The 23,738-nt window shown below is 57.2% G+C and overlaps 1 protein-coding gene across 3 annotated transcripts in view; it reads right to left on the bottom strand.

Moving 5' to 3' along the window:
• Positions 1-217: 217 nt before the first annotated feature.
• The window catches only part of ZFYVE28 (zinc finger FYVE-type containing 28), a 100,284-nt gene continuing 76,763 nt past the window's right edge, over positions 218-23,738 (bottom strand). For 2 of the 3 annotated variants that reach the window (XM_075544614.1, XM_075544615.1), the window contains 6 exons: positions 21,356-22,642; positions 7,064-7,212; positions 5,531-5,647; positions 4,878-4,982; positions 1,810-1,913; positions 218-1,197 (listed from right to left, as the gene is read on the bottom strand). In XM_075544614.1, the coding sequence (XP_075400729.1) occupies positions 1,066-1,197; positions 1,810-1,913; positions 4,878-4,982; positions 5,531-5,647; positions 7,064-7,212; positions 21,356-22,642 (1,894 nt within the window). In that variant the 3' untranslated portion in view covers positions 218-1,065. Of the gene's footprint in view, positions 1,198-1,809; positions 1,914-4,877; positions 4,983-5,530; positions 5,648-7,063; positions 7,213-7,312; positions 8,789-21,355; positions 22,643-23,738 lie in introns of those variants that run through there. The other variant, XR_012783497.1, reaches the window with a different exon arrangement.

The following is a 23,738-nucleotide window of genomic DNA, read 5'->3' on the forward strand; positions in this document are numbered from 1 at the left end:
CGCTGAGCATGGTGCAGGGAGAGCCAAGTCCTGCCCCGGAATTATCCCGAGTCCCAAAGCCATAGAGCGGCGAGGCGAAGAACCAGGCAGTCTCCTGATTCTCCCCTGGAGCGGCTGGTGGAGCGGAACCGCTGTCTCTGTGCCCCTCATCGCCTAGTCGTTGACACGCACGGAACAATCAAGAGAACACTGTACAGAGCAGCACCGGGCACGCCTGCCATCCTTAAATAGATTTATGGAAATGGCTCCAAATTACAGCATTTAGAAAATAAAGATAATATCAAATACAGAATACCATTCACTCGGTGACGTCCCCTCCCTCTCCTCACAGAGGCCGTCCTGGCGCGGGGCTGACCCGCTGGGGAGGCACCTGGAGGTTTCTCTTCTGAAAGCAGCGGCAGGTCCGCCCTCTCTCTGAAAGTAAAACCGCAGTCATCCTTGCCAAACGAAGCCTGAGATTGAAGCCTGAGGAGGGGTCTGCACCGGAGCTGCCAGCGCCTTGGCCTGGCACGGCCCATCGGCTCTGAGGACAGTCCTGGGCACAGGGGGGTGCAGAGGGAAAGGGACAGTAGGGCGGCCATGGGGCCAGCCCCTCCCGAGGAGGCCCAGGGCCCTCTGCCTGGGATGGCTGGCGCTCTTCCCATCAGCGCCAGCGGGCCCTGAGGCAGGGCCGTGGTGGGGAGAAGGTGGTGGCAAAGGGGATGAGGTGTGGGTGAGGAGGGCTGAGCCCTGCCGTGACCTGCCTCTGCCCTGTCCCTTGTGTGTCCCTCCCCCACCTGCTCCGGATTGGGGCCTGGGGCTGCCTGGAGCTCTGCCAGTAACCCCGGCTGGGTTCATGTGAGGGCACCAGCAGTGCATGGGTCACAGTGGCTGGACCCCAAGGCAGCAGGGACAGGGTGCAGCAGCCCCACACCCAGCTCTCGAGGGGCAGGCACCTAGGGTGCATGGGAAGGCAGCCCTGTGGCCCCAGCAGCAGTAGCAGCGGCGGTGGATGAGATGCGATGAGAATCCCAGAGGTGCAGCTGGGGAGGGCGGAAATGGGGGCCGTGGCAGGGCGGGCATGGGTCAGACAGCTGCCTTGTCACTGTAGAAGGGTGTCACGTGGAACATGTAGCAGTGCGTGCACACGCGGACCGGCTTCATCTGTCCATAGCGCGGCAGTGGGGCCGAGTGCGAGGAGCAGCGGGAGCAGAAGATCTGGAAGGGGAAATGGGGTGGGGGGAGTGCTGGGGTCCCTGCAGCCAAAAAGGGCCTCCCCATTTCCCACCCCAGCTCCATGTGCCTCTTGCCTCCCCTCCAGAGCAGCCTCTAGACATGCGTGGGGTCTGCCTGGACCTAACCTGTGGGGCTGGGCCTGGGGTGCAGGTCTTGGTTCCAGGAGCTGAATCCAGACTATAAACAAAGCACCAGTCTAGCCCGCTGCCATCGGGGAGATTCTGGCTCCAAGAGGCTCCGCCGGGCAGAGTAAACTGCCCCCAAGGGTTTCTGAGGCTGGAAACATTTTCTAGGCAGAACAGCCTCCGCTTTCTCCCCTGGAGCAGGCGGTGGGTTTGAACCATCAGCCTTGCCGTTCGCAGCCAGACCCTGACCCCACTGTGCCACCAGGGCTCAGCCCCTCCAGCATCTTCTCCCACGCCAGCTTGGAAGCAGTGGGGTCCAGCCGTGGGCTTCAAGGACGAATGCCCTGTGGGCCGGGGCGCAGATGCGGGGCCTCAGCACAGGGACCCCCCCCACACACACGCATGCTCTGCGTGCCGGAGAGATGCGCACAGTCTGGCATCAGGTTGTGAGACCCCAGCATCCACTCACCTTCCCGCAGCTCCGGCAGTGGTGTTTCCGGCGGATAACGGTGAAGGGCGCTTTGCAGGTGGTGCACAAGCCACAGGCCTCATCCGGGACCCACTCGGGGGGGTCTGTGACAAGGAGAACCAGGAGCGGTCAGCTGGGTGACTGTGGGGCCAGGGCTGTGCCACCAGTCCCTCTGTCTACGTGCTTTCTGGTCCCCCCTGGACCTCAGTTCACTAGCTGGCATGGTCCTTCCTTGTGGATATGGGAAGTGCCCATGAATGAAATCCCAGCTGGGCACCTCATCCTGGCCCAGGCCACCTGGATGGTCAGGCCACCAGTGTGATGGTCGGTTTCAGGGAGCACCTTGGCTCAGCTGTCGGTTCAGATGCAGGTTTGCGTTGAGTTGCCCCTGGCTCTCGGCAAGCCCACCAGCACTGGGTGGGCCCGGCTCGTAGCATTGCCATTGGACGGAGGAGGGCAAGGGCAAAGATCTGCCACAGCCCATCCACCTTCCAAGGAATGCCTGCTGGGTTCGAACTGCTGGCCTTTTGGATAGCAGCCTGATGCTTAACCGATGGGGCCACTGGTGCTCCCTCCGGCACATGGAGAGCTGATGAGCTGTCGGTCAGCAGGCTGCCTGGCTCCGTGCCATCTCGGGCTCTCTGATGGGGGTGACCGGCTGTGCATCTGTTATAGCACCAGTCCATGGCCATGACAGCCACCCCGGATGATGGAACCTGTAATTTCAGATCGAGACGCCCTTCCAGCACGTGCAAGGTGAACTTCTTTATCCAATCAGTCCCAGTCCCCTCAGCTCAAGGCCTGACGTGCAAAATAGGGGGTTGCCCTGGGGTGGGTCCTGCCTCTGCACCGAAAGGACATTTCTCCAGAACTCTCCCACTCCTCCTGCTGCCCAGTCTTCAGATTTGGAGGCACAGACCCACAGGAACCCCCGGCCTGCCAGCTGGCCTCTGGGCCGTGGACACGTCAGTGCCTCTCTTCGCCTCTGTGGACCAGGGGAGTCTTTGTATTTTGTGTGTGTGACAGTGTGGGTAGAAACCCTATAAGACAGGATAGGAGTGCCCCCATTGGATTTCCTTGGCTCTAATCTTTTATCCCACAGAGGTACCTTTGGGCCTGCACCACCCACCTTTTGGTGAACACCTGAACACAAAACCACTGTGCCACCAGGTCTCTGTCTCTCTGTCTGTCTGTCTCTACACACACACACACACACACACACACACACACCAAAACCAAACCCACTACAAGCTCAAACCTCAGAAGCTGTGGCTTCCTGGCGCTGAAGACTTTGGGTCCTGGTTTCATGGACATCCTAGTTAAATGGCCCAATAACAAGTGAGAGCCTCTCTTCTACCTCCCACTGAGATGCAGAGGGTCTGGAGGCAGGGGGTCTTAAAAGCTTGCAAGGCACCACACCCAAGGCAGAGCAGTGGGTCTCTGTTCACCTGGGGTGACCGATGGGGGAGGCGGAGGACATGGGATGTGTGGCTGACCACCTCTGTGAGCAAGGGCTGCCTCTGCTTTGAGGCCAGAAGCCGTGGCGGGGGGTGGGGGGTGGGGATTTGAGGAGGGTGTGTGAGTGCCTGCTACCATTCCTGAATGTTTTGATCCAAGATTGCACAGAAGATTCCAGATCCAAAGTGGGGAAATACAAAACAGATCCTCAAATTCTCACCGACTCCAGACTTTCAGGAGCTTCCGAAGCTGGCTGAACTGCTGGGACTGTTGTGCAGAGAGGTCTTTAAAGCTCAAATCAAAAACACTCACTGAGGCCACCTTCAGGCCATCATTCAGCTCCTCGCTGGGGTCCACCGAGCTGGCTCGGACACACAGCGGCTCCAAGTTCCACAGAGCAAAGCCTGCCGGCCTGCGCCAGCCTCACCACAACTGCGGGAGCCCACGGTTTCGCCCAACGGCTACGCAAGGTTCTGCTGGAGGACTACGCTCTCCTAAGAGCCCTTTGAGCACGACCGACTGGACGGACTGTGAGTTTATATGACTGCAAAGTCCCTGAAATGATCACAGATAGACGCGTCACACGGAAACACCAGTCTCAGAAGGTCATCATGCTTGGTCAAATGAGGGCTGGTGATAATAGGAAGATGGACTGGCGCAGTGGCTGGGACCACGGGCTCCGGCGTAAGAACAAGGTGTGCGGATGGCGCAGGACCCGGTACTGTTCTGTTCTGCTGTGCCTTGGTTTCTGTGACTCAGAACAGGCCAGCAGGACCTCACACAGGCACAATGTACTAAACAAACAAACCGGTCTCTGTCACATCAACTGCAACAAGAAGCCACCCCACAGGACACAGAACTGCCTCAGAGGGCTTCCGAGGGGGAGGGGGGTTCTTCTTTAGGAAAGCAGACAGCCTCATCTCTCTCTGGTAGAGCAGCTGGTAGATTCAAACTGCTAACCTTTAGATGCACAGCCAAGTGTTTAACCACGGAGCCACCAGGGCTCCATGAGTGTGGTGTGTCTGTCTGTCTCTCCTCTCTCTCTCTCTCTCTCTCTCTCTCTCACTATGTATACACGGGGACTTCAAAATGGTCATGGGAATTTTGCTCTTCCTGCCCACAATGTTTGGAAGCCCCTTCGGATATGTCCTAGAGGCACCCTGGGGCCAAGATCCAAGGCTCTCCTGCCAGCCCCAGTCTGGTGGGCTCCACAGCAAGATGGTGCTAAGAATCACGGAAACAAGCCCCTGCCGAGTGGTGGGCATCTACTGGGCTTCAGTCCCCTTGCCCAGAACACTGGTAGTGTCCTATGCCAGGTGCCCAGACCCCACCTGGCAAAGCGCTCCCTGGGCCCAGGGCACATTCAGCAAGAGTGGCTGCCATTGGGGACAGAGCAGAAATGCCCTGATGGGTTTCCAAGACGGGAACTCTTTACAGGAGTAGAAAGCTTCCTCTTTCTCCCATGGAGTGAGCTGGTGGGTTCAAACTGCTGACCTTGCAGTTAGCAGCCTCGCAACTCATAATCATGATACCACCGGGGCTCAGACCCCATGGCAGAGGGGTGGAAGCATCCAGAAGCCGTGCCCCAGGGCTGGCCCGACTTCCTGTACCTTCGAAGTCACCATCTCGGGCTTTGGCTGTGAGCTCGGAGGATGACAGGGTCTCCTGGCACAGGGCGCAGTCCTCCAGGGCCGCCCGCCGAAGGGGCTGGGTGACTGAGAGAGAGAGAGAGAGAGAGAGAGAGAGAGAGGGAGAGAGAGAGAGAGAGACCAATCATAAGCAGCACAGTCATCAGCCCCAGGTAATGCCCTGGGGCAGAGGGGCTTGGGCATGCACACACTCTGGGCCAAGGTCTCCAGGGTCCCCAATGTGGGAATTCACATCTACCACCACCCCTGCCCCTGCACTCAGAGGGTAGCCCTGTAGCTTTTGTCCACTGCCCTGGGGGCCTGCCCACCTTACGGCCCGGGTTTGAGGCTGTTTCTCACCCACCCACCATGACCCTCCTTCTCTGGAATTTATAACCGATGGCCCCCAGCAGATTGCCTGGCAACTGCTGAGCTGTTTCTACTGGGGACATGCAGGTCACAGAAAACCCAGCCGGGGTGGCTGAGAGAGGCAGGTTCCTGGCCCCTCTTCCTGAGGACAGTGGGCAGGAAAGTCACACACAGCTGACCTGAGTGGGCGGCTCTCTGTCCCCACTTTCCTGGGGACAGGGGGCAGGGTGGCCACACGAAGCCAGCCTGAGTGAGTGGGCGCTCACCCTTCTTCAGCTTTTCTTTGTCGTCTGTCTCGGGCTTGGTGGCCATGACCTCAAACAGCGTTTTCAGGATGCTTCTCAGGTCACTGGCGTAGTTCGTCTGTAGCTGGTCGGCCACACCTGGGCAGGTGAGAAGAGCAGGTCAACAGGGGCTGTGCTGGGCAGGCTGACTGCAGTCTCGCTGAACCCTGCAGGGTTGGCTCCCCACTCAGGCCCTCAGACCCTCTGACTACCCAGGGAGGACCCCACAGGCCCTCAGACCACTCAGGGGTTGCTCCACGCACCGAGACCACTCGGGGTACTCCACATATCCTCAGATCACTCAACGGGGACTCCACACACCCTAAGACCACTCGGGGAGAAGGTGATGCTTAGCCCCCAAAGAGACAATCCACTGGCTCCTCGCAGGAAAATGCTCCACCTTAACCTGCAGGGCCTTCCTGTCCTCAGCCTCCTCAGACCAGCGTTCTGCACACGCACATAAGCTGCCGGGCTGCTGGCATTGACAGCACATTGGGGAGAGCCCCGCCCACTGCCAAATGCAGTGTCCCCAGCCCAGGGCAGCGCTTCCTCTGGCTCGGTCTCTGCAGGCCAGGCTGAGCTGGGGGTGGTCAGGTCATAGGAAGGTGGAACTCAGCATAAGCCGGGTGGTTCTGGCAGGGGCAGCTGCCGGCTGCAGAAGTTCAGGGTCTCAGCACACCTGGCCTCGCTCTGGGACCACTGACCCTCGCTGCTGCCTTCTGCAACCGGCCAGCCCCGAGGGAGGACCAGGACAACAGCCATGGCCAGACCTCCTGCTCCCCAGAGGTGGGGTACAGGCTGGGCAGGACACATCATGTGTGACATATGAATGCATGTCAGCTATTATATATACTACATGCTAACCACACACAGATAATATACACATGACACATGCCAAACACATACGCTATGCCAACTACACACCAGATATGTATAACATACCTGTCATACAACACACACTGCACATGCCAGATATAACATACATATCACCCATGCAATATACACACCATACCTCCATACTTATCACACACTAAACACACATATATACCAAACATACATCATACACTACACAGCACACACCAAAACTCATACCATACATACTACACACAGTGGGCACACATAGATGTACACGCACCACATACCATATGCCACACACCAGACTGACCACGCACTGGTGTATGGGCCTCGAGAACTAAGCCTCTGTCTGTCCCCACTGCGTGGCGTATTGGCCACCCTGGCAGTCGGGGCTGGTCAAGCAGGACTGGGCCCCACAGGCTTCAGAGGCTGGTTGCTGGGAGGCAGCACCTTTCTGCCAGGGCACCACAAGGTGGGCTCAAAACACCTTCCTTTCGATCAGCAACCCAGCACGTGGTCTGTTTACAGGAGCGGGGCCCTGTCCCTGCAGGAGGCCATGGGAACGAACTCGGGCCAGGCAGCCAGAGAGCTCCCCATCCACTACTGGGCACTAGGGTGGCCATCCCACCCTGCCAGCAGCCCCCAGCCCCCAGTGCGTACCTGATATGCAGACAAAGAGGCGGTGGATCAGGTCATGGCTGCTGTGGAAACGTGAACGGATCTTTTCTCTCGTGACAGCAGGGGTGGTGTGGGGGGTCTTGGGGACAGCCTCGGGCCTGGCCTCTGCAGAGCAGGCCACCGTGGGGTCACTGCACAGAGGAAGAGAAATGTGCTGTGGGGCCCAGAGCAGCCCCATGGGCTTCCGCTGCCTAGGTACAGGGCTGTGCACCCACAGCTCCCTGTCCTTACCTGAAGGCGTGATCAGTGACACGCCGCCTCCCCGCTGGCAGAATGGTGGTGACGAAACAGGTAGGGCACCTACAGGGAGTTCCTCAGAAAGTGGGACGCGACCCAGCAGCCGAAAGCACACACCCGGAGGTGAAGGCGCCAACAGAAACCTGGTGGGGGTGGGGCTAAACCAGGACTCCACTCGGCCACAGGAAGCAATGAAGTCCTGCTGTACGCCCATCGCAACGGGCCAGCTGCTGTATGACCTCACTCACGTGGGACACCCGGTGCCCCAGAAACCAAAGCGTTCCCGGGGACAGCAGGCAAGGGAGCAGGGCGCGGAGGATACCTCCCCGCGGTGGCGGTGTGGTGTGGGGGTGGCATCTGGGAAGGGACAGTCACAGAGGAGGCACAACTTGAATTGCGTGACCAGGGCACGGAGGTGCCCACGTTCTGTTGTGAAGATGGTCCACGTGCACGCATCGCCGGGGCAGTCAGGGTACCACAAGCTCTGACCCAGGGTGTCCATCTTGCCCTCCTCCCTGCCCCCCACAAGGCCACCCCTCCGACTCTTGCTGGCGTGGACGGCTGGTGGTGCCGGAACACATGTACCTCGTGGTTTTGAAAGTGTGACAACGGCGGCACCAGGCACCTGCGTCTTTCTTTCTCAACCAAGGGGAAGAGAATCACTGTCAGCATCAGCAGCCTGACTGCCATGAGGCAGAGGTCCAACGCCCATCCGTCCGTCTGTCCGTCCGTCCTCCAACCTGCCTACCAGCTCCGACACCAGCCACTCCTCCTCCCCGAGTTCAACACGTGATGGAATCGCCCACACACAACTCACAGGCCATGTTCATAAGCATGTAGTTGATTAGGAAATTAAAAGGCCACCAAGCCAATTCTGGCTCCTCATCACCTTCTGGGGCAGGGTCGAGCTGCCCCTTGGAGGCTGTAGACATGTACAGGAGCAGCTGCTTTCTTCTCCCTCAAGCTGCTGGAAGGTTTGAACCTCTGAGCAGCCTGAATGCAGCAGCACACCAGTGCTCCCCTCTTGAAGAAGTACAGTAGAACCCCGGACCTCAACGTGAATCTGTTCTAGAAGGCGCGTCGAGATGCGATGCAGTCGAGTTCTGAATCATTTTTTTCCATAAGAAGTAACTGGAAACGGATTAATCTGTTCTCGACTACCAGGTGTTTACCCCAGCCTTGCCTTTTTATACAAAACATGACATGAAAATTTCCAAGTCAAAAAGTCCATAGTTAAATAATATAAATTAAATAAGAAACACAACATTAAATGAGTTTGTAACAACTACAGTACGGCCTATACCTTGAGACGGATGAGGATCTGGATCTGTGGACACGGAGGTGGAGAGGAGGGATGGAGACAGTCATGTTTGGAAGGGGACTCCCCTTCCATCAAATCAACTGGGAGCTGCTTTTCAGGAGTTTTCCTCCCTTCTCTGCCTTTTTTCACTAGGACCTGGCTGGCTGTCTCTAAAAAAAAAACAAACAAAGATCTGTCTCATGGGGTCTGCTGTGGGCTTTTCCATAGCTGTTTTCTGAAAGGGTTTACTAAATGATCATCCACAATATCGATACCATGGTTAAGCAGTTCCTTATCATGATGATGCTTTTCAAAAGAAACCTCTCTCCTAAGACCCATGTTTTTTTATCTACAAACAGTACAAAAAGTCACAAAACTAAGAAAATTATAGCAAAACGCTTGGAACACGGCCTCAAAAGGTTTAAAATACTCGTACTAACAACGCCAACTAACACCAAGTGACCAAAAACACGAACTGCTTTTGTTTATAAGAATCACGTGCGTCTGGTCGGATTCCGATGTTTTGTTTGAGCTCCGATGCAAAATTTTCTCAAAATTTCGAGTCGAAATCCGATTATGTTGAGGACTGATGCAGTTGAGTACCAGGGTTCTACGGTGACAGGATACAATTTAGGATCAGGAGGGACTCTTTGGTCGGCCATGCAGACAGCCCCTGGCCTGGCCTCTGCCATCCTCAAGCAAGGGTTACACAACTCGGTATCTTTGCCAGTACGTGCCTGGGGGCCTGCCACTCCACCAGGAAGCCTCCTGCCGGGAGGTGCCCGGCTCTCTTGTTCCCTGGTTCAGCATGCCCTCTGCAGCCACCTCACTCTGATTGCGCTGCCATCTGGGCTCTGTTGCTGCTTCCTCTGCCTCCTGGGTCTAGGAGGTTCTCAGCAGAGAGATCCCAGGTCCCAATGACATGCTGGTTCCCATTTCTTCTTGGTTCCGCGAGGCCCGCCCCTTGCTTAGAGATCGGCTGTCTTTTTTAAAGCCTACTGGGATTTCAGAACTGACCCATCTCCTCCACGGGGCTATAAATACCTGATTTGCACGCCCAGCCTCCACGAGTTCAACACACCTGGTTTGCATTCTTAGCGGCTGCCCAGCCCTTGTTGGTGGGTGCCACTGAGTCGGTGCTGACTCACAGTGACCCCGTGTACCACGGAGTGAACACTGCCCAGTCCTGTGCCACCCTCACATGGTTCTTAGGTTTGGACCCACCGATTAGCCACGGTGACCGTCCATCTTGCAGAAGGGCTTCCTCTTTGCTTGAGGAAGCATGGCGTCCTTCTGCAGGACGGCGCTCTCCTGCCAACTCGTCTACAGGACGTGAGATGATGTCGCACCGCCCTTGCCTCCAAGGAGCTTTCTGGTTGGGCTTCTTTCGTGACAGATGTGTTTGTTCTTTGGGCCGTCCGGGTGCTTCCCATAGCCTTCGTCAGCACCACCGTTCACATACATGGATTCTTTTTCAGTCTTGCTCATTTACTGTCCAACTTTGACAGGCCTATGAGCCAACTGACGATACCACAGCTTGGGTCAGACACACCCTGCTCCTCAAAGGGACACCCTGGCTTTCCAACACTCTACAGAGGCCTTCTGCAGCAGACCCACTCAATGTAATTTGTCTTTGGATTCTCTCGACTTCTGCTCCCATGAGCATGGATTGCGGATCTAAGCAAGACGAAATCCTTAACAACTTCGGTCTCTTTGCCATTTACCACAATGTGACCTACCGGCCCAATCCCTCAGTGGCTTACACACAGCATACTCGCCACGGCCTACCCAGTCATTGTGTGGAAATCCCACCCATGGCCTGGAAGGGCCTTACCAGGCTTTTCCCTGCACTGTGCCCATCACCCACAACTGCCTTCTGTGGGGCATCAACTGGCCTCTTTGATTGCACCTGTAGTGGGGGGAACAGCAGCCCCTCACAAGACAGGCCCACATCCTCAAACCTGGGACATGATCTTATTTGGACAAAGGGTCTTTGAGGTTATAATCAAGTTAAGAACCTTGAGACAAGGAGATCAACCTGGATTTTCCAATGGACCAACCCCCTATCTAATGGTCAGGATCCTCAGAGACAGCCCAGCAGTGGTCAGATGAGGGCCACAGCCGCGCTTAGAGGCAGTGGTTCTCAATCTGGGGGTTGAACGACCCTTTCACGGGGTCGCCTGATTCCTGACTGTAGCAAAATGACAGTGATGAAGTAGCAACAAAAATAATTTTATGGTTGGGGGTCATCACAACATGAGGAACTATATTAAAGGGTCGAGGCATTAGGAAAGTTGAGAACCACCGGATGAGAGGGATGTGACCAGAAGCCAAGGAAAGCTGAGAGCCACCAGACAGACACTAGAAGGGGCAAAGACTGTTTCTCCCCCAGGCGTCTGGTGTGGATGGAATAGTGCCTCCCTCCCAATAATTAACACTGAATAACCCTGCTTAGAAATAGTTTTCTTTTGTTATCACGATAGGATCATAACAGAGTAGGATGGGTCGAAATGGGATCCTAGCTGAATGGTGTCTTATAACAAGAGCAGAAGATACTCAGGGACACCCCCCCCACCCCCGGGAGGGGAGGGGACCATTCGATACAAAAGGCGTGGGGGTGTGGCTGGATGTAAGCACAGAATGACCATTGCCTTCAGAAGACTGGCCCAGCACAGCTGGGAGAACGAGTCAGGAAGACAGACTTGCGAGGAGGCTTTGGGGAGCTCATGAGAAGATGGACTGAAAAGACGATGGCAGTTTCCCCGTGAGCTTCTTGGGGAGTCCTGGTAGTGTAGTGGTTATGCATTGGGCTGCCATCTGCAAGGTCCACAGTTCAAAACCACCGGCCACCCCGAGGGAAAAAGATGGGGCTTTCTACTCCCCCAGCCAGTCAGTCTCAGAGACTCACAGGGACAGCTCCCCTCCCTAGAGGGTTGCTGTGAGTCGGCATTGACTGCGGGCAGAGAGAGCTTCCTGAAGTGCAGGGCTGTGTGAAGGAGGGAGGATGCCAACGTGGAGAAACTATCAGCGCCGTGAGAGACTGCTCGCGGTGCCGTCAGACCGATCTATGAGCTGGGGAACCCCGTGTTTCAAGGGAGAGAAGCACACGAGACAACAAGACTGTCTGGGGCAGGGCTGGCAACGACTGGATGGAAAGACGCAAAGCGAGGCCAGCGACACAACTGCACGGCCACTCTAATGACCAGTCACGTCGGTTCAGCGAGAAAGACAAAACGAAACTCATGACAGAGTCAATTCTGGCTCACAGCAACCCTAGAAGACACGGTGGAACTGCCCCTGCGGCTACTCCTCTACTTGCAAAATGCACGCATAAATCCACCCACCCACCCCTCCATCATTATCATCCACCCATACCTCCCATCATGCATCCATCTACCCCATCCACCCCTCTATCCAATCATCCACTCACCCAGCCATCCACCCATGAGATCATTCAACACCCATCCATTCACCCTTCCAATGACCCAACCAAATACCACCTTCTTACCCAGTGACTCACCATTCATCCATCTGGTCACACATTCTTCCATCTGTCCATCTATTCACTCATCTGCCCTCCAGTCAAGTCCTCCTCTCTGACTAGGAGCCAAGGAGCACCTTGGGCCCAGCTCGGGACTTGCCAAGGAGATACAGGGCACAGCCACACCCCAATAGAATCTTGCCCTCCAGTGAGGCCAGGGATAGACGGGAAGTCTGGTGCCAAGGACAGCACATCACCTGGACCCCTCTGTCTGAGCACCTGCTGTGTATGGCACACGCCCAGGACCTTGGGGAGATCGCTGCCCTGTGTGGTGATACCCATGTTGCTGGGTTTATTTGCCATGAACACCTGGACTCCCAGCTGGCCATAGTGTGACTGCTGGTGAGGGGCTAGGACCAGTACCAGCCACACCCTGACTTCCAGCTGCTCATGCTCTGGCATCCAACCTCACACCCATCTTGACGTCTCCTGTAGCCCCATGCCCCCCGCCCCGCCCCAAGTGAATGATTGCCTTGAAGAGAAGTCATTACGCCTAATCTGTTTTTCAAGGGTCTAATTAATTACAAGTCTTCCTCTACTTCTAAATCCATCCATCATTCCTGCTGTTGCTTCCAGGGCACCAGAGGGTGGCGAAACCTTGGGAATTCTGCACAGCTGCAGGATCTGCTGCGGCTCCGATGGCCTCCAGCACTTGTCCCCTAAGGATTTGGGCGGGAACGGTGGCAGCACACTTGTTCTAGTTGGGGGAGGTCCTGGGCCAGGGTCTGCTGACTAGGTTCATAGCCTCCCCATGGCTAGGCTGAGCCCCACCCTGTTTCCCAGACCCCAGAGTGGGCCCTGAGTCCAGCCTCCTCCCCTGTCCTGGAGCCCCGGGAAGAGCTCACAGACAGTGGGAAGGCCAGCTCCTCTGCAACAAGGCTCACAGCGTGGTCACTCAGGTCAGCACTGTCCACTGCTGCCCTCCTTGGCTTGTGTCACTCAGCTCTCAGGACCCAGCTCAGGGACAGCCCCTAGGGGTCCCTCCCTGCAGCCGGTACTGGAAGCTTTGGCTGTGGACACTAACGGACTGTGGAGGGCCGGTCTGAAGCACACTGGGGCGGTCTCTCACCGGGATGTGTACAGTCGGATTTGCTCGCTGTGGCCCTTCTGGCCAGATTCCCTATAAGGCTCACCAAGCCGGCTGGTGGGATCGCATCGACAGTATTCCCTCTTTCCCTGGTGGGTCTGAGTAAAAGGGGGTGGGAGAAGATGCTGAAAGGATGATGTGACCCCGCTGTGAGCGGTTGTTCACAGGGTTGGTTCCGATGATGAAAACCTGAAACTCTTAGTAGGGATTGGGTAGTTTGGCCTTCATTGCTGGATATACAATGAGCTACCTGAGAAACCAGGATGGGGGACTCTTACAACCATCACAAAAGGGGTGGGTGTGTCATTTGGATCCTGAGAGCCTTGCGTGCTGTACCTCCTCGGTCTCAGGTGGAACTGTGGCCGAAGCGGCAGCCGAACCAAGAGTGCCAGCAGAGGGATGGGCTTCCCAGTCCCGAGACCCTCTGGGCCGGAGCAGGCTGCCCCTGGGCACTTACGTGGGGAGCTAGATCGGCTGGCCCGTGGAGCGACAGCTGGTTTCCTAAGGCTCAGGAGAATGTGTCTTGAGCATCTCCTGGCTGCAGAACAGCTTTGGGCAGAGGCCAGGCACCAAGGAGAAGCCCACCTGCAGGACCGGAGAACTGTGTCCTGAGCATCTCTGATCCTGAATGGTAACCTGTTAACTCGCAACACAATACGCCCCACGTCTTGAGTCTTGCCTGTGAGTTCTGTGTGGCCATTGCGAGCGGTGGTAGAGGCCAGCCGCCAGGAAGGATGCCATGGAAGGTGGGGGGCGTCGGTGCCAACATTGGTAAGAAGTTTGCAGGGGGTGGTTCTCTTTTCTTCTGCCTGTGTCCACACGGAGATGCCAAACTGTCGCCAAGCTATGCGGAGCTCCTCGTGGGTCTCTGCCCTGAGTGGTTCTCATCCTCACCTGTGATGTTCAGAGGGGGTCAGGCACGGTCCCCACGCCATTCTTACTCAAGGCACAAACCTCCCCCATCTGTGGCAAGTGGGCAAAGTGCCACTGGGCTGACAGTAGGCATCTGTCAATGTCACCCAGGAGGTAAAGACAAGACTGATAACAGCAATGATGGGGACGAGTGAGGGGGAGGGGCAGCAGTGACTACACGCGTCACGGTGCGTGAGAGTGGTGAGGGGTGGAGGGACACCTGGGAGTGAAGGCGGCAAGTCACCATGGTCCCGGTGGCGAGCTCCGGAGGGAGCCCTGGCGGGAACATTCTCTAGCAACGGCAAGGCCATGAGGCATGGTGGTGGTGAGCGAAGGTGGGGTGTCAACCAGGAACCATGCGTGTGATGCAGGTTGGAATGACAGCGGTGAGTTACAGAGTCACGATGGAGGGGCAGGGGCGGGGGTGGGGAGTAGCGGGGAGTTGAGCGAAGTCACGGGGAGGTCAGCGGAGCGCTGGACCAATGACAAGACCATGGGTGACGTTGGGGAGTGATGGCGGCCAGGAACAGCTGGGAGTCAGTGACTAGCAGTCGCGAGCGAGGGTGGGGAGCAATGGTGAGACACAATGGGGAGGCCACGCAAGTCGCAGCCGGGAAGGCTGTCCCAATGACAAGGCGGGTGGTAATGATGGATTAGATGGCTTACGGCAGCAAGGACCGCGGTGACCAACGCTGGGGAGTGATGGTGGGCAAGGGCTGGTGGAGGCGGTAAGAGGCGGAGCACCGCTGTGGCGACCGTGCGTGCCAGTGGTGAGTGACGGTGGAAGGCGTGGCGAGTGAGGGCTTCAATGGTGACAACGAGTAACGGGCAGTGAGTGGGGGTGCGAGGAGCCAGGAGCCAGGGCGAGTGAGGATAGAGTGGTGAGGACCGATGGTGGATGGGGCCTTGGAGCAGCAGCAGCGAGCGACGATGGCACGCCTCTGAGTCACGGCGAGAAGGGCAGTGGGGAGCAAGCAGCAGCAGAGGATGGCCGTGGAACACCAGAGAGGAGGACGGTGATGACAGCGAGGAAGGCGGCGGGCTCTGTGTGCGCTGCGCCTCCCGGTTCACCCTCGGGAGGCTGTGTGCGAGAATAGGACGCAGCTCTTGGCAGATGACACAAGCCTCAGGAAGGCTGGTGACCGATCTTGGGTGCCACAGCCAGGGTGGGCCAGAGCCAGCACCACCACCCTCAGGCCAAGGCCATGCCACATCACAGCATGTCTCTGCAGAGATGTCACTGTCTGCCACCATCCATCCAACAGGTGCAGCCCGGTCAGAGCAGAAGTCTGGGGCCCCGATGGCTGTGCTGGGTTTAGCCCTATGGGAATCCCATGACTGAACTCCAAGCGGTGACTCGGTAGGGCTGCGGGAGCCCAGCCACACAGCACTGACTTCGGAGGCCTCCTCGAGCCAGGGATTGACCACCTGGATCCAGATGGCCTCCAGCTCCCTGACAGTCACACACTGTGTGTGGGAGAGGCGGTCTCAGAGGACAAGGCGGGTCTCCTGCTTCGCGGCTCTCTCCTCAAGGTGGGGACTGCTGAAGGGGCGCAAAAGGAACCGTGGGGCAGGAGAGGAGGCGGCCCTCCCTCACCTAGCGGAGCGGGAGAACCAAAGCCCTCTGGCACTTTCACACTTTTAACCGTAGGAAGTCGAACAGAAGACACACGAGACAAAACCAAAGAGCAGACCACAAGCTGGGCAAAGGGACCTGCTGAGACCACACCCAGCTGAAGGCCCGTTTCAAAGGTGTAAGAAAATCCCAAAGGCTCCAATGGAAAACAGGTCCAGGGTGTCTCTCTCTCTCTCTCTCTCTCTCTCTCTCTCTATATATATATATATATATATATATATATATATATATATATATATATATATATATATATATATATATACACATACACACATATATATACATACACATATATATACACACACACATACACACACACACATAACATCGAGTCGATGCCAACTCATAGCAACCCTATAGGGCAGAGAAGAACTGTCCCTGTGGGTTTCCAAGAGTGTACCACTAGATGGGAGTAGAAAGCCTCATCTTCTGCTCTCGGAACAACTGGTGGCTTTGAACTGCTGATCCTGTGGTTAGCAGCCCAACGGATAACCACTATGCCACCAGGGCCCCTGGGGTTTTGTTTACTTGGTGTTCATTTACACACTCATCCATCGCCTTTAAGTCAGTTCCCAATCATAGCAACCTACAGGACAGAGTACAACTGCCACCTGGAATTTCCAAGGCTGTAAACATTTTAGAAGCAGACTGCCTGCTCTCAACAGACTGCCTCCCTCCAGCATCTGGTGGGTTTCAACTGCTGGCCTTTCAGTTAGCAGTGTGACACTTAACCCACTGTGCCACTGGGACTCCGTGGACTGTTCACCTAACTACCTCAATTAGCTCTACTTAATAGAAAAAATTTTAAAGCTCTTGGTTTTCCCAAATAAGCTACATCAGCTAAAATAAAAAACAAACAAGACCCTCAACTTTCTGGTTGTCCATTCTTGGTGGCAGTGTTCTGTCCCTGTTGGACACCTCTGTATCCCGGGAGGAGGCTAATAAGTGATTTTGGGGGGAGGGTGTCATGGAGATGTAGGGCTTTCTATAGGGAGAGAGAAGATGGGGTGAAAGGTCATCAAAGTTCCTCTGGGACCGGGGCGTCCCACATTCTCATTTGAAGAGGCAGGATCAACGCATGATAGACTTGTGAAAAACAGAAGTCCGCCAGAACCTTCGGGCGTGGCTGGTGGCGCTGTCCACGTGCCACACCACTGTGGCGAGTGGGAGGTGCTTCCACAACTGCGAATAGATATCGCACACGGCCCAGCAATCCCCCACTCGGCGTGGAGCCCACGGGACGCAGGAGACCACCCCATGCCCGTGGGGGAGGGCGGAGAAGCAAGCACCGGTACAGACACTACGCGTTGTTAGAGAGGAGGATGCGAGTGAAACACCGCGTGTCGGGGCTGGGTTGTGAGCAGAGCTCCTCGGTCACACACCCCACCCCGGGCATCAGCCTGGCCCCACTGCCACAAGCCCAACCGGCGCAGGTCCACGCACCCTACTTGCCTGGTCCCACTCCATCACTGTGTGCGGCAGTCTCGAAGACTACATGGCTCACAGAGCCTGAGCAAATCATTCCCTGCACTGCAATCACACAACTGGAAAGAGGAATGAGAGAGAGACTGTCCGCGATTACGTTTGGAGGCAGCTAGGACATCAACTTGGCATTCTGAAAACCTGCCGCTCAATAAGGAATAAAAATATATATCCCCTGCCTTGTCCCCACCAAGTTTATCTCTCATGTCACCAGATATTAGACGAGGGAATTCTCTTTGTGGAGCTGACCCAGCTTCTCATTAAAAGGAGAAAAAGCAATGCTAGAGTTGAGCAAGTGGCCTTGCAGCCTGGATGGGGCCCTGGGCGGGGCTCGGCAGGGCTGCTGACTGAGGGGCTGGAGGCTCGACACCACCCGGAGGGGCCTCAGAAGAAAGGCCCGGTGATCCATCTCTCAGACACAAAGCCACAGAAAGCCCCCAGGAGTGCGGTTCGATTCTCCACACAGGCCAGGCTTGCTGTGAGCAACTGGTCGTGGTGACAGGATGGGTCTCAAACTCTCAGACTCTTACTCCCTGCCCTGAGTCCAGCCTGACTCACAGCGACCCTGCACAAGATGGGCTGAGGCACCCGCAAAAGCCAGGCCGTGGGGAATCCTGCCAGACCAGGGCCAGGTGTCCTCATCAAGTGGATTTTAAAGACAAGAGTGGGGGTGGGGGATGGGGAGAAGAAAAGGGGAACAGAGACCTGGATGAGGGGCAGTCTAGGCGGGGGAGAGCCGGGGAAGGCACCCGTCAATGGTGAGGTGTGACCTGTGTTTGGATCCTGATTCAAACCGAGTGCTGGGAAACAAGGTGCTGGAGGCTCTGAGCACAGATGGACATCAGATGACAGAGACGGCTGGCTTTTTAGACGTGTGGCCTGGCTGTGGCTATGATGTCAGTATCGTGAGGCCTTATCTTAGAGGGATGCAAGGCTCTGGGTTCTGTCTCCCAATGACGTACGTGTGTGTGTGTGCGCGCACGCATTGTGGGGTGGGAATGGTGGGAACAGAGGTCATGTCTGTGGACAACTCTGCTGCTCCTGCTTGTCTGAGATTTTCCACATCGAAACTTATTTCCCGAGGCGTGTCAGGGGCGTGGTGCTGAGGCTGACTGCCGAGGGCACCCCACTGACGGCGAGGGGAGCCCTTGGCTTTGCCACTCTGAACAAACAGGACAACACAGTGGTCTTCTCAGAGCCCATCAGAGTGGGGGGTCATGCCCACCACTGCAGCTGGCTCGGCCATCCAACCAGGATCTTGGAGGGTGGAGGCGGTGGCTAAGGGCAGATTGCAGGGATATATATCCCTGGCCAGGGGAAGGTGGGCTTCGGGCGGCTGGATGAATGGGAACAGGCCTGACGGCACTTCCCCCATCCCCCAGCCCATCACAGGGTGGCACTCCCTCACAGGGGACCACGAGGCCCACACAAGACGGTGCAGACGGGACCCTGGGCACGGCCCTGGTGCACAGGACAGCTATGACCATCATTCCATTCTCCGTGGCACAAGGACACACTCGGGACTTATCAAGGGTCAGTGTGCTGGGGGCTGGGCCACTTCCACTGGACGGCCCTCAGGTGACTCGGCTGGGCCAGTCTCCTGGGTCTGTGTCTGAAGGAAAACGTGACTTCTTTCTGAGCACTGCTGCCCGTCTCCTGGGATGTGGGCCCCCTAGTTCCTGAGGCCGGGGGTCTGCGGGCTCCTGCAGTCCTGGGGATCTCCTGTGACCGTGTGTGCCGTCGATGGATCCTCCTGCTGGCCTCCCCAGCATGTGCCTCTGTTTCCCCACCTGCCCTTCTCTTCTGAAGGGCGCCGCTCAGAAGGGATTAGGAGCAAGGCCCGCCCTGCTCCAATAGGGCCTCGCGACCTAGCCAGAGGGCGGCGCCTGCACAGGAAGGCCTATTTCCCCAGTCAAGGCTGCCTTCACAGGGCCTGCTGACCCAGGTGGCGGGGTGGGGGTGGGGGTGTGTTCCCGGCTGTGGTAGTAACATAAATCACGTGTCAACTTGAGGATGTCAAATAGAAAGGGGGTGGAGTCTAGCCTGCCAATCAGGTCACAGCCTGATGATGCCTCCTCATGGGCATGGCCTTCTCAGGAGGATTCTGGGAACTCCCTCGCTCGTGATTCTGCCCTCAGAAGAGGCGGGCCTCTCTCTTCCTGCTTTCACCCTCCTGCAGACCAGGCACGTGGAGCCACATTGAGGAACCATGCTCAGAGAGCTGGAGGAGCGCCACAGAGAACTGCCAACACAGCCCTGTGGTGCTTCCACTGGCACTGGATCCACAAGACTTTTCACCCACCAACCTGCGGTCCTCCTGCATTCGGCATCACTGCATGTGCTGCGTGAGTCTGAAGAGGGATTTATGGACCAGTATCTGACATATGGGCTCATATCGGACTGATGGACTGAACCGGGAATGTTTTCTTGATATACAATTACTCTTTGATACAAAGGTCTGCTCACACACATACGAGTGTGTCTCTGGATTCGTTTCTCTCGTCAACCCTGGACTCACACTGGTGCACCAAAAAGTCAGGTCGACGCTCTACTGCCCTGTATGAGAGGAGCCCGGTGGCACCGTGGGGACCAGCTGCTCCTGGGAGAAAGAGGAAGCTGACTGCTCCTGTAGACTTGTCGTTGCCGGTCGGTGCTACGGAGCTGTTAGGTGCCACGGAGTCGGTTTATAGATTTGTGGTTGCTGGTAAGGGCCACGGAGCCAGTTCCCACTCACCGGGACCGGATGCCCAACAGAACAAAACACCTCCTGGTCCCATCTTCCCAGCGGTTCTTATGTTTCTGAGACTGTAAAGATGTACAGTCTCGGAAACCCAATGTAGGGGTGCACCCCCACCAAAAAAAGTCAAGCTCACTGCTCATCAACTCATTTCTGACTCGCAGCGACTCTGCGTGGGTTTTGGAGACTGTAATTCTCTACTGGAGTAGAAAGCCTCATTGTTCTCCTGTGGAGTGGCTGGTGGTTTTGAACTGCTGGCCTTGATTCTGGCAGCCCAACATATCACCTGCTACAGACTTCACCAGGCCTCCTTATATAGGGGCCCAGTGAACTGGAATTGACTCGGTGGTCGGTTTGGGCTTGGCAAAGGACGCCATGAAAACCACTGCTGGGGGGAGGCAATCCTCAATCAGGTGACCCTGCAGGGCAGGTAGAACAGCCTCCAGGCATTTCCAACACTGTCACTCTTGACGAGAGCAGACAGCCTCGTGTCCTCCCTCAGAGCGGCTGGTGGGTTCGAAGGGCTGACCCTGCAGTGAGCAGACCGACAGTATCAAAATATCGAGAGAACGACTGAAACAAGGCACAGAGACAGGAGCTAACTGTCGGGAAAACAAGTCTGTCCAATGGCACGCTAGACTTCCACGTAGGACTGCCACCAACCTTCCACTTGTCAAGAGGAAGAGTGTCGTGATCTGTGAGTGCCATCAAGGGGAGGGCCATCAAACGAGGTGCGACAGCCAATGCGTCTTTGGGGGACACAAATGAGCCCCCGACAGCTGGTCCCCAGGAAGAACCGGGTTTACCGGGGCAGCCACACTGGGCCCTCAAATCAAACCAGGTGGCTGTCCATGGGACTCGGGCAATGGTCGCCGACTTGGCCTCGTCTTCCACAGGGCTTGTGACCTGTTCCTAACCCACTACCTGGACTTGCCCAGGGGCCTGCGCAAGGCCAGGGTCACAGTTGCATTGATCTCATGAGAAGGTGCTGCTAGCATCGGGCTGTGGGGAGGTGTCAAGGGGCAGGGACGGGGGAGATGTGCACACTTCTGCAGCACCCGGTACAGCAGACACCACCCTACAGGTCCCGCTCTGTTAAGACTGGTGAGGGTTGCAAGACCAAGCCCCATCTGCTCCCTTGGGCAGCTTGTGAGCCAGCTAAGGAGGTGAGGTGGGGCACACTCAGCGGCAGTGGCCGCAGCACTGCCGTCATGAATGAGGGCACATTTGTCTGCCGGCTCTACCCCACCCCCGATGGATGGCGCACCTGAGGCCGGCACGTCACCATCCGGTGCACAGAGTGAGGCCAGCTACCCCTCCACCCCCCGCCTCGAGGCCTTACCTGGGGCCGGGTGGACTCCGGGCTTCCTCCTGGGTGCCTGGCTCTTGAGGCCTGTCCTCCTGGGCCTCCTTCCCAGTGTCCTTGGTCTGGGCCTCACCCTGCTGCTGACCTCCGCCGCCATCACCCTCACCTGGCGACCCACCTCCTGGGTCCACCTGGGACCCGGCCGGCTCCAGGCCCTGTGAGGATGGAGGGACCGCAAGCTCCTGCACGTTGGGGGCATCTTCTGGGGACAAAGGGGCTGTGGCGCCTTGAGGCAATGGCTCTGGAGCCAGGGGCTGTGGCTCTAGGCTCTCCCCAGGGACCTTGCCGCCCGCATGACAAGTCTTGACCGAGTCCCCAGGGCTGCACTTCTGCACCCGTTCCACAGCCTCGTCCCCGCCATCCCCACAGCCCCGGCAGCACACACACGAGTTGATGAGGCAGTGGGTGGCGGCCGGGCTGAGCATACGCTGGTCCGTGTCCACCCTCTCCACTGCCCGGTCCCCCGGTGCGGCTTCCAGGGTGGCTGAGGACGTCGGCGACTTGGGGTTGAAGATGACCGTGGCCGAGAGCTTCATGCCCCCGGTCCGGTGGGCGATCAGCTCGGCCGTCTCAGCGTCCTCAGAGCTGGCTTCCCAGCTCTCCAGTGACAGCTGGGCGGCATCCAGGCAGCTGCAGGAGTTGGGCCCCGAGAGGCCTGCCGCCCGCGCCTTGGCATCCTCAATGTTGTTGTTGCGTGCGTCTTCGTCCTTCTCCAAGGAAGGCTGGTTGAGCCCCGTCTCGACACACTCTCCAGCCCGGGGCTGGGCACAGGGGCTGGGCACCCACCGTGAGGGACTGCCCCGGGCCTCTGGCCTGCCGGGCCCCTCTCCTGCTCCCTCTACATCATCCATGAAGAACACCCTGACCTCTTCGTCGCTCCTGGGCTCCCGCGCCGCCCTGGCAGGAGAGGCCTGGCTACAGGGGCTGCCCTGGGCAGCCGGCCGGTGGGCGGGGGATTGGCAGGCACTGGGCGGGGAGAGGAGGGACGACATCTCGTCCCCCGCCCGGTGGACCAGGCGGTTGAGCTGCTCCAGCTCCTGGTCATCGTACTGCATGGAGCAGGCCAGCTCCACGTCCGGTGCGTCTGGCACGTCCGGAGCCTTGGTCTTCGAGGAGAGGGGCTCAGCGGGCGGCAGGGTAGACGGCAGGGTGGTGGGGGGCGCCTGGGCGTCGGCCCGGGTGGGGTACTCCACGTCCTGGGAGATGCAGAGGTTTCTCTCCAGCGTGTGCAGTTCCTCATCCGACAGGGTCTGCAGCAAGTCCCTATGGAAACCAAGACAAACCAGGGGGTGAGGTCCCACAGAAGGGACCTGGTGCCTGGACACCAGCCCATAGCGGCGGCGGATGCTATGGTCACCTGGGCCGTAGAGTGGGCCTGGCACCAGGACCATAAGGACATTGGAGCAGACTTCCCCAGGGACTTTCAGAGCCTCGGGTCAGAACCAGTGGCCACGTCAGATTCCAGAGTGGTTTCCCCCTTTACAATGTGTGGCAGTGACATCATCGCCTGTCAACTTAAGTGAAGGGGTGGAGTCTAGCCTGTCAGACAGGTCATAGCCAATGAGGCCTCTGTGTGGGTGTGGCCTTTTCCTGAGGATTCTGGGAACTCCGGTCTGTTCCTCCTTAGAGGTGGGACACACAGTCCCTGCTCGACATTCCTGCTGACAAGACACAAGGAGCTGCGCTGATGCAGTGAGAGCCCTGAGCTGGAGGAGCCACGTGGAGGCCCATACCAGCACTGAGATGCTTCCACCACCACTGGATCCAAGACTTCCCACCCACTGGCCTGTGATCTTCCTGCACTCAGCATCACTGCATGTGTTGTGTGAGTCCGAAGAGGAATTTACAGGCTGGTATCGGACATATGGGCTAATATCGCACTGATGGACTTGATCTGGACTGGACTGGGATGTTTTCTCATTATACAATTGCTTTTTATAGAAAGCTCTCTCTTTCACACGAGTGTCTCTGGATCTGTTTTTCAAGTTGACCCGGACTAAGACACAGTGGGATCCCGAACCTGACAAAACCCCAGTGGCTGTTGGGTAGGCTCTGGCCGATAACTGCAGGGGCGGCGGTTCAAACCAACCCGCCACTCGATGGCAGAAGGATGAGGCAGTGTGCTCCTGAAAAGACTGGCAGTGAAGGGAGGGAGCCCTACATCGGTCAGACTTGGCTGGATGGTGGATAACCGGGAAATCCAGAATGAGTTGGTTTTTGGGGTGGTGCTCGCTGTATTAGTAGGTCTCAAACAATACACAGGGGGGTGGCCAAGGGACAAAGCGACGTGCATCTGTCCACTCCACAAATGCTGCCAGGACTCAGCACCCAGGGCCCCTTGAATGTCTGGCCCCACGGC

This window comes from Tenrec ecaudatus, chromosome 3 (assembly GCF_050624435.1).
Source record: "Tenrec ecaudatus isolate mTenEca1 chromosome 3, mTenEca1.hap1, whole genome shotgun sequence".
Classification (NCBI taxonomy): Eukaryota; Metazoa; Chordata; class Mammalia; order Afrosoricida; family Tenrecidae; genus Tenrec; species Tenrec ecaudatus.